This window comes from Salvia hispanica, chromosome 2, assembly GCF_029641045.1.
Source record: "Salvia hispanica isolate PSC_SH4W2 chromosome 2, Shi_PSC_v1, whole genome shotgun sequence".
NCBI classification, from domain to species: domain Eukaryota; kingdom Viridiplantae; phylum Streptophyta; class Magnoliopsida; order Lamiales; family Lamiaceae; genus Salvia; species Salvia hispanica.
Window position 1 is genome coordinate 58,526,626 of NC_142693.1, and position 11,477 is coordinate 58,538,102.

Sequence of the window (11,477 nt, forward strand, 5' to 3'; positions counted from 1 at the left end):
GTCCACTATAATTATTATATGTAATAATTCTTCTTATTAAATATTATTTTTAATAAGATTGTCACTTCCACTGTGGGATAATTAACTCTCTTAGTTAATCACTGACTTCTCTCATAGCTCATTTAATTAGCTGCAATTTTCCCCAACTTAAATTCATTATTTCTCACTCACCGGGAATCGGATTTAAGAAAATGAATATGCCATGATCATCTACTCCGAACGTAGATCGATGCTATATAATTTAATTTCACAAAATTAAATGTCTCGTTAAATTTATTATTGGTCAAAAACCTTTGACCGGACATACGATCCCAACAAATTGTTTTAAAAGTTTACAGTTGACTTTTGCAAATTCACAAGACTCATATCAGGTAACTATAGCTAAATAAATAAAATCATGTAAATGAACAAAACAAAAAGAAACATCTTATACATCCACAAGACTCATTTCACCTCACAGAGATGTAAAACAATCTTGTGTTGCGAAAAATTACAGAATCACGTTGTCTTAATGATTAGTTACAAATAACTTTCATCAAATTTGACTTTGTTACTTGAAAAAGGCTCCTCCAGATATGCGATAAAAATGTGATTAGTATATAATGATAATTATAAATAAAATCAGTTTGTAAACCCTTAATACGGATCCGACTAATTGGTTTGTTGATCATGAGTCTTAGTTTGTCAGAATCCAATAAGTTCAGAGAAGACGTTGATATAAAAAAATCCATTAATTATATAAAGTACATTGACAAACATAAGTTACAATTACGATCAAAGAAAAAGATTGCAAGCATCGATCATCCACTCTTTCTTGTCCGCAACTCCTTGACAGGACACTGAACATTATGGATACTAGAAGAGAGGCGAGGCCTTTATTTACGCAATATGAATGAAGCAACCAGAAAAAGAACCACGGTTTGTTTGAATGTGATAATGATGGTGGTTTTGGTAAATAAATAATCTGAAGGAGGTGAAGGGATATAATAACAAACTGGATCACGGTGGATGGGGAGATGGGGAGTGTAGGGTGATTAGTACTTGTGTGGTGGAGGTGGTGGAGATTTGTACTGGTATGATGGTGGTGGACAGTCATCCTTCTGAGGTGGTGTTGGTGAAGATTTATATTTGTAAGGAAGAGGTGGTGGTGACTCATATTTGTATGGTGGCGGTGGTGGAGATTTGTAAACATAAGGAGGAGGTGGAGGTGACTTGTATTTGTAGGGTGGTGGTGGAGGTGACTCATACTTGTAAGGTGGAGGTGGAGGTGATTCGTATTTGTAAGGCGGTGGTGGTGGGGATTTGTATAGATATGGAGGAGGAGGTGGTGACTCATACTTGTAAGGTGGTGGTGGTGGTGGAGACTTGTAGACGTACGGTGGTGGTGGTGGTGACTCGTATTTGTAGGGTGGTGGTGGTGGTGATTCATATTTGTAAGGTGGTGGTGGGGGAGACTTGTACACATAAGGAGGAGGTGGTGGTGACTCATATTTGTAAGGTGGTGGTGGGGGAGACTTGTACACATAAGGAGGAGGCGGTGGTGACTCATATTTGTATGGCGGTGGTGGAGGTGATTCATACTTGTAAGGGGGTGGTGGTGGAGACTTGTAAACATATGGAGGTGGTGGTGGAGATTCGTATTTGTATGGTGGTGGTGGAGGCGACTCGTACTTGTATGGTGGTGGTGGAGACTTGTACTTGTAGGGTGGAGGAGGAGGTGATTCATACTTGTAGGGCGGTGGAGGTGGAGACTTGTAAACATATGGAGGTGGTGGTGGAGATTCGTATTTGTATGGTGGTGGTGGAGGTGACTTGTACTTGTATGGTGGTGGTGGAGGAGACTCGTACTTGTAGGGTGGAGGTGGAGGCGATTCATACTTGTAGGGCGGTGGTGGTGGAGACTTGTAAACATATGGAGGTGGTGGTGGAGATTCGTATTTGTATGGCGGTGGTGGAGGTGACTCGTACTTGTAAGGATGTGGTGGTGGAGACTTGTACTTGTAGGGTGGAGGTGGAGGTGATTCATACTTATATGGCGGTGGTGGTGGAGACTTGTACTTGTAGGGTGGAGGTGGAGGTGATTCATACTTATATGGCGGTGGTGGTGGAGATTCGTATTTGTATGGCGGTGGTGGAGGTGACTTGTACTTGTAAGCAGGTGGTGGTGGAGACTTGTATTTGTAGGGTGGTGGCGGAGGTGATTCGTACTTGTAAGGTGGTGGTGGGGGAGATTTGTACACATAAGGAGGAGGTGGTGGTGACTTATATTTGTATGGTGGTGGTGGTGGTGATTCATACTTGTATGGTGGTGGTGGTGGAGATTCATATTTGTATGGTGGTGGTGGAGGTGACTTGTACTTGTAAGGTGGTGGTGGGGGAGACTCATATTTGTACGGCGGAGGTGGAGGTGATTCATACTTATAAGGCGGCGGTGGTGGAGATTTGTATTTGTAGGGTGGTGGTGGAGGTGATTCGTACTTGTATGGTGGAGGCGGGGGAGATTCATATTTGTATGGCGGTGGAGGAGGTGACTTGTACTTGTATGGTGGTGGTGGTGGAGACTCATACTTGTAAGGAGGTGGTGGAGGTGATTCGTACTTGTATGGCGGTGGCGGGGGTGACTTGTACACATAGGGAGGAGGTGGTGGTGACTTATATTTGTATGGTGGTGGTGGGGGTGATTCATACTTATAAGGTGGTGGTGGTGGAGATTCATATTTGTATGGTGGTGGTGGAGGTGACTTGTACTTGTATGGTGGTGGTGGTGGAGACTCATACTTGTAGGGTGGAGGCGGTGGCGATTTATACTTATAAGGCGGTGGTGGAGGCGACTCGTATTTGTAAGGTGGTGGTGGTGAAGACTCATACTTGTAGGGTGGAGGAGGTGGCGACTTATATTTATAAGGTAGTGGTGGAGGCGACTCATATTTGTAAGGTGGCGGTGGTGGTGATTTGTACTTGTAAGGCGGTGGAGGAGGAGATTCATACTTGTAAGGTGGTGGCGGTGGTGAGCTGTAAATATAAGGAAGATGTGGCAGTGGCAAGTCGGGCTTCCACGTGGAGTCGGCATTTGCCGTGGCAGCGAAGGTGGTTACCAGAGCCACCAGAACCCACAGTCGGGGTTCCATGAAGCTCTTCATGGTTGCTAATGAAAGACTTGTAGTTGTGGAGATGGATTTTTTTTGTTTTCTGATTTTCATTAGTGCAACTTATAGCATTATATAGCCATTCTTCTCTACAATTTATTGAATGATTCTGCTATTTGCAATTGAATTGCAATTATTTTATTAAGAGTTGGTAGATACCTATGGATTGCCGGTAAGAACTAGTCATTTAATTAGAAACAAATAATATACCTCATCATCTCATTCAACGCTAGAAATAGTTTTAAAATAGCTATATATAATTTGTTTTTGTTGATGTCTATGGACATATTATTCTTGATGTTAAAACAAATTGAAAATGACATTTAAACAGCACAAAATTTGAATACATCGTGGGCGAAGTTGATATTAGTGGCTCGCATGATAATTAAACTACATTTTATTAATATGTGGTGAAAAAGTCTAGCATTCGCACAATTTTAAATTAAAAAACATACATAAATTATTCCTGCACCATGTCAAACTTATGCACCATTTCAAACTTTTTATGAACGACGTAATAAACAAAAGAATTATACAGGTTTAATAAGTAATATTCAGTATAGCTCATCAATAGAAGCATTACCGTGTCGGTAGCGAACGATATACATATTTTAATAAAAATGCCTTTTGACTGAAATAAAGAACAATTCAATCTATTATTATTGCTTGCTAAAATTCGTTTGAGCTGGCTTCGACTTAAGCCAAGAGAAGTGGAATGTCATGGGACTCTTTCCAATATGGAGATCCTTATAACACATTTTATTTATTTCAAAGACAAAAATATCATATGAAAATTGAAATTCAGGTTATGTTCTCTTATGTTTATGCTAGAACTTCTGTTTTAATTAAATCTTGGCATGTAGATGAGAAAAAGGTTATATGTATACGAGTAAAAATCTTATGAGCATAAAGAACTTATCAAATGCGAAAACTAAAAATCAAAGACTTTCAAATCTCTTGTGCAGAAGACAGATTCGTTGAGAGAAATTTATAACTTTGATTCTTGAAATTTTCTAGAATTCCTATGCTACTTAATTTATAACCAGAATCTCTTTCGCCAATATTTATGAGGACGCATTTGATACCATAAAATTGAAATTGTGTTGGAATTGAAATTGTGTGGAATTGAATTTGAAAGAACTCATGTAGTATTAATCAATTATGCAGTTAAACCCTACAGATTCCTAATTCCAATTAAACTTTCATAAACAAAAAATTTATTACTCCAAATCTCCAATAATACTACTAACATGTAGGAAAATAAAGTACATCCTGGACTCAGAAAATAAATAAATCCATAAGCAAAATATAAATGGGCCTCAATCACTTTAATTTTCCTTTGGATTTGTTTTGTCCTAAAATTCTTGTAGCCCAATTAATAACAGATCCCACTAAAATTTGAATTTTATGATAAAGGTATCTACGTTTAGGGAAGAAAGACAGATTTTTAGATTTTATTTTGGTGAAGTGATAGTGTCTAACCATTTTAACTTGGAGATCCGAGTTTGAATCTTTACGATTGTGGTGGTTGTGTTTTAATTTGTTTACTTTCATATTTACTCATTTCTACAAGCATTTTTACGTTTTTTTTCTCATTTTTTATTCCCTCCATTTTATAGTAGTAGAGATATTTCTTTTCGGCATGCGGATTTAAGAAAGATTATGTTAAATGAGTTAAGCAAAAGAAGAATAAAGTAGTAAATGAAAAAGGTAGGAAGATGAAGAGAGAATAAAGTAAGAAAGAATAAGTGTATTGACTTTTACTAAAAAAAGGAAATGACTACATTGAAGGTAGGAAATGACTCAACTTATTTTTAACACAAGTGTACCCGCAAGTGTACGGGGCTAATGTAGCAAATAGTAAGCAAAGAGTATCGTATCCACATAGACAATGAGTGTCAACCTAATTACCACGAACCAACCTCAACTACTATCTAGATGAATCGGAATTTTGGTTTTTCTAAATCTATTTAAAAGTAAGGTAAAAACAATTAAAAACAAATAGAGAACTAAAGCAAATAAGAGAAAACGAATGTAGATCAAAGATGAGGAAGGTAGAATCCTACGGGAATCGATAACAACTATCTTATGCTCAACTAATTTCCAAACTATGCCAACAAAGGGTCTCAAGGGTTATTAAGCTATCACTAAGGTAAAACTATATCTTTTCTCAAAGCATACAATTTGTAGATTGCTACCTAGAATCGAAGTGTCCTTCCTAGAACTAAGGTAACAACTCCTAAAAGCTCCTAAGATACTTAGCTTCATTGAAAGGCTCAAATCTGTCGATTATATTTTGCAAAGACGTCAACTTCTCTTCTTTCAAATTAAACTACTCACTTCCCAGGTATTGTAGTAAAATCCACATGCATTTATAAGGTGATCAATCAAATAAATGTATAAGCACAAGAGGAGTCAAAATAACCACATGAGCCGAGGCATAGGAAACGGAAATCAATTAAACATAAGAATCATTGTATCTCCCCCGTAGAACTCTACGAAGGGTTTAGCTACTCATGTTCAACACAAAAGTCAAAGAAATATTCAAAGAAATATTCAAAAACATTGTTTGAACAAGAATAAAACTAAAATTAGAAACTCCTAGAATTGGATTGGGCAGATTGGAGGTCTCGTCTTTAATCTTGCGATGAATACTCGTCCTCTGCTCGTTCTTCTCTTCTTCCTAGGTGAAAAAGTGGTATTTTTGGGGTAGGAGGCGTGTAAGTTGTTGTTGGAGGTGTTTCCTAGGCATATATATACCTAGGGTTGACTTTAGGCCTGAAATAAACTGTCGGACGAAGCTGGCGGGTCGCCAGGTTGGGTGTGCGTCGAAGCTGGCGAGTCGCCAGCTGCTTACGGCATTTTTCTCGTCTTTTGCTGGAGGGTCGCCAGGTTCGTTTGCATGCGAACCTGGCGGGTCGCCAGCTATGTCACTGCTCTGCGCAGTCTTGGTAAAACGGCCGTAACTTCTTCTACCGAACTCCGATTGAGACGTTTAAGATATCCACGCGAAGATCATTCGAAGACGGATAGAATGGTATAAATTACATGCGAATCGGACTTCAAAATCTCCAGAAAAGCTGTCTCGAACATTGAGCAGCTGCACATCCACATATTTTGTACATTTTTCTACACATTCTTCACAAAATGGTCAAAATACCAGCATAATAGAGAAATAGCTATAACCATGTCTCAAAGTTCACAATATATGATCAAAACCAAGTAAAACTACCCTCTAAAACCATGTAAAATCCAAGTGAATCAACTTCCCCAAACTTAAACAATTGCTAGTCCTCGAGCAATGAAGAAAAAGAACTAGAAGAAACTTGGATTCAAAAGAGTTTAAGACATCAACGTCGAATGCACTTTTACTACTAACTCGTATATCACCTTGAATTCATGCTCCACTCGGGATGTATATATGTGTGTATATTCACCTCACTCAAAGTGTATAAGATATCAAGTAACACTCAAATCAATCAAAAATGCATGGTTTACCATAGGCATGCTCAATGTCTAACCTCTCCTCTACTTCGTGTGACAATAAATCTAGAGTCTAAAAGGTCTTTTATTTAGGTTATAATGTAGGCTTTTTGGTAAGGTAGGGTAATATTTGGCTAAAGTGACTAAATTCCCAAAAACATGTGAAATTCCAAAAGATTGCACAATCCACTTTCAACTTCAACCATTCACCAAAACACTTCTCAATAATAACTAGACTTTGTCTAATTTCTTCCCAACTTCCAAAGATCTCAACTTATTGTCTATATACTATATTTTTTTTTTCTTTTTCTTTTCCAATTTGTTTTTCTTTTCTTCTTTCTTTTCTTTTCTCTTTTTTTTTTTTACTTTCTAAGTATAACCAATTTCCAACTTGATAAGCTAAACACAACCAATTTCTTTCAACAACTAAACTCTCCAAATTCTTCTTTTCACAACTCAACAATTCTAGAGTCTAGGATTCCGTACCCACTTGATTAGCTTGACAAAAGAAAAGGCAATAGGCTCAAACTTGGCTATCAAGGGTATTATTATATAATAAGGTTAGTGTTTAGGTAAAAATGAGGCTAACAACAATGGCCTAACATCTTCCCCTATCTTTAAGGTCACTACGTAAACTCAAGAAGACAAGAAGCAAGTTCTAGAAACACATACACAATTAATGATAAATCACACATGAAAGAATTAAAGCTCAAGTCTCACTGGGCAAATAGCATGAATCACGGCAAACAAGCAATTCATACTTATGCATCCTATTACTCAAACCCTCAAGTCAATGGTCAAGTGATAGCTCAAAGTGGAAGGTTCTTTTATCATAGACGACTAGTCTTCACCCAAATTACTATCAAATTTTTCAATTCAATTTCAAAAAAAAAAATTCAATAAATCCCAACCAATCAAAGCAAAAATTCATGGAGTTCTACAAAAATAATTCTATCCTAAAACAAAATAAAACAACAAAAAGCAATAAGATACGTACCTCGTTAGTGTCCCTATCCACCATATCATCCCCCCAAACTAATTCAAAGCTAAGCAAAGAATAAGTTTGAAAAGTTGGTGGAGAAGGGAGACTTACATGGTAAGCAAGCATAAAAAAAAACACACCAAAAACAAAATGAAACGATAAAATTAAAAGTTACCTACTAGGGGTTACCTCCCCTACAGTGCCTTTGGTTATCGTCGTTGGCTTAACGTCCTCCATGAGTTGCATCATGTCACGCCATAAATGGTGGTGTTGGATTTTTTATCAATCTTGGAAGCATATGATCTAGCCAATCTCTTCTTCCACCAAGTAGTTTTCAAAGCTCCATCACAAATTTTGATTTCCACTTTGGGTGAATTTGCAGCTTTTGTTTTCTTCTCCTTCACGTCAGAATTTGGTGCAGTCTCTTCTTTAGAAAGTGATCCACCACATGAACCAAACATCCATCGTGACAATGAAAAATCCCCCAATGCGGACTCAATTGCTTGTGTCTTTTGGACCTTCGCAACATACACAGCTTTGCACTCCATCTTCATAACAAGTTCATCATCTTCACGACTCTTCATAGCATTATAGATAGACAAAATGTGTCGTTTGTTGCCCATACGAAGAGTGAGCTCTCCCTTTGCTATATCTATCAATTTTTTTCCCGTTGCTAGGAATGGGCGCCCTAGGATAAGCGGCACATTCATGTCTTCCTCCATATCCAACACTACAAAATCGACGGGAAATATGAAGTCGTGTACCTTCACCAGAACATCCTCAACAATTCCTTTAGGATAGGTAACTGATCTATGTGTCATCTGTAGTGTGATTGTAGTCGGCTTGAGAGTGTCGATCTTCATCTTTCTGAAAAATGATAATGGCATCAAATTTATGCTCGCCCCCAGATCACACAGTGCCTTTGTATGTCTGTCATTTCCAATGACGCATGAGATATTGAAACTCCCAGGATCTTTAAGCTTGGCAGATAGCTTCTTTTGAATTATCGCACTACAGTTTTCAGATATGTTCACCGTCTCATAATCAATCCACTTCTTCTTCTTGGAGAGCACATCTTTTAGGAACTTTTCATACGTAGGAATCTCTTGCAGAGCTTCCACCAATGGTATATTAATGTGCACCTTCCTAAAAATATCGAGAAATTTGGAGAATTGCTCATCCAACTTCTTCTTCTTCACCGCAAATGGGAAGGGCACTCTAACTGTCATAGGAATGGGGGGAGAGGGCAGCTTTTCTGGCACTGCGTCTTTCTTGGTCCGAATTTCCACCTTATTCTTTCCCTTGGAATTCTCTTCTGCTCTGACATCTTCCTCTGGAATACTCTTCTTTTCCTCTACAGGCATGGAAGGTCCTTCATAGCTTTTACCACCTCTCAAGTGTATGGCCTTGCAATCTTTGGGATTGTTTACGGACTGTGCTGGAAATTGCCCCGGCTGATGTTGGACACCTACAACTTGAGAAATTTGACTAATCTGAGTATCAATGCTCTTCATATGCACATTCAAGCTTTGCACGTCGTTTTTAACCTTCCCCAACCTTTGACTAGTGCTCTCCATGTACTTGTCAGTTTTCTCCATGTACTTGGTAGTCTGATTCATGAATGCTGCCAAGATATCTTCAATATTAGGCTTTTTCTGTTGTTCTATCAACCTATTAGACATTGTGAATCCTGGCAGTGGTTGCAGAGCATTGTTTGGATTCTCATATGAGAGATTGGGATGCACTTTATTACCATAGTTGTTATAGTTACCACCACCTTGGTTGGGGCGATAGTTGTTGATGTTCATGTTATTCCCTCCTTGGTGCACATAGTTGACACCTTCAACTCCTCCTTGCAGTTCTGGTCCAGGTTGTCTCATCTCCATGATCCCCAGTTGAGTGGTCAAAAGATCTAGCTGCTTTGACATTCTGTCTATCCTATCATCTTCTGTAGTAGAGGCCACCCTGTATGACTTGTTTCTTTCATTATTTCATCCTTCATCAGTGGAAGCTACTCTCTCAATCACTTGCATGGCATCATTCTCTCCAAATTGAAGGAGTGCTCTTCCTGCGCTCCAATTCAGTTCACGCATTGCATCTGGAGTACACCCCCTATAAAAGTTATGACTTGGTGTCCCGGACTTAGACCATGCTTGGGGCATCTTTTCAGCAGTGTCTTGAATCTAGCCCATGCTTCTCGGATTGTCTCATGAGGTTTCATCTGAAATTGAATTATCTCTGCTTGCCTCTTTAGAACTTCGCTGGGTGAGTAGTACTTCTCCTAAAATAAGTCTACCATGGCATCCCATGTTTTAACAGATCCTGACCCCATGCTGTCGTACCAGTCTCTAGCATCATCTCTCAAGGAAAATGGGAATAGCCTTAGTCTGATTTGTTCATCTCTCACCCCATTAAGCTTCTCCGTGTTACTAATTTGAATAAACTTAGTGAGATGCTTGTTGGGATCTTCATTGGCATTCCCCGCAAAAGCATTAGCCTCAGCCATATTAAGCAATCCTGGCTTGAGTTCAAAATGATTGGCGTCGATCCCATCGTTGCCAATTGGTGGGTTCTCTACCTCTCTGTAAGCATACATGTTTTGCACTGGCACTGTGGCTTGTTGTTCCTCTTTTTCTTTCAGCTGTTTCACCACATCTGCAAGTTGTAATTGGAGCTGTTGGACTACCGGATCTGGATGTAGTGCATTGTTCTCTTCGTTGTCCGCCATTGTTATTGCAACAGGAGTAGGCGGTTCTCTCTTAAGAGGCGAAAGTGATCGCCTTTGGTTGAGCCTTCTCTGAGCGTTTCTCCTTCGGTTGGATGCTTCGATCTCAGGATCGAATAACTCTAATGGTTGCCCCTTAGAGCGAGTAAGCATACAACCTGAAAAGACAAACACAATGGTGAGAATAACTCAAAAAGAAAAGAAAAAAAAATAAAGCAAGTAAAATCTAGATTAGTAATCTTAATTTTTATCACGATATTAGGCTATAGTAACACAAAATTGTCCCCGGCAACGGCTCCAAAAACTTGACTCAACTTATTTTTAACACAAGTATACCCGCAAGTGTACGGGGCTAATGTAGCAAATAGTAAGCAAAGAGTATCGGAATTACCACGAACCAACCTCAACTACTATCTAGATGAATCGGAATTTTGGTTTTTCTAAATCTATTTAAAAGCAAGGTAAAAACAATTAAAAACAAATAGAGAACTAAAGCAAATAAGAGATAACGAATGTAGATCAAGGATGAGGAAGGTAGAATCCTACGGGATCGATAACAACTATCCTATGCTCAACTAATTTCCAAACTATGCCAACAAAGGGTCTCAAGGGTTATTAAGCTATCACTAAGGTAAAACTATATCTTTTCTCAAAGCATACAATTTGTAGATTGCTACCTAGAATCGAAGTGTCCTTCCTAGAACTAAGGTAACAACACTTAAAAGCTCCTAAGATACTTAGCTTCATTCAAAGGCTCAAATCTGTCGATTATATTGGCAAAGACGTCAACTTCTCTTCTTTCAAATTAAACTACTCACTTTCCAGGTATTGTAGTAAAATCCACATGCATTTATAAGGTGATCAATCATATAGATGTATAAGCACAAGAGGAGTTAAAATAACCACATGAGCCAAGGCATAGGAAACGGAAATCAATTAAACATAAGAATCATTGTATCTCCCCCGTAGAACTCTACGAAGGGTTTAGCTACTCATGTTCAACACAAAAGTCAAAGAAATATTCAAAGAAATATTCAAAAACATTGTTTGAACAAAAATAAAACTAAAAGTAGAAACTCCTAGAATTGGATTGGGCGGATTGGAGGTCTCGTCTTCAATCTTGCGATGAATACTCATCCTC

General features: G+C 38.5%; 1 protein-coding gene across 1 annotated transcript; it reads right to left on the reverse strand.

The window, feature by feature from the left end:
• Window positions 1-712: 712 nt before the first annotated feature.
• On the reverse strand, window positions 713-3,193 carry LOC125201982 (uncharacterized). The gene has a single exon (XM_048100294.2). The coding sequence runs from the start codon at window positions 3,138-3,140 to the stop codon at window positions 1,035-1,037; it is 2,106 nt and encodes a 701-aa protein (XP_047956251.2). The 5' UTR covers window positions 3,141-3,193; the 3' UTR covers window positions 713-1,034.
• Between the last annotated feature and the right edge of the window lie 8,284 nt (window positions 3,194-11,477).

Excerpts from the sequence above, each read along its gene's own strand:
- LOC125201982 (XM_048100294.2), bottom strand. The coding sequence starts at position 3,140 with ATGAAGAGCTTCATGGAACCCCGACTGTGGGTTCTGGTGGCTCTGGTA.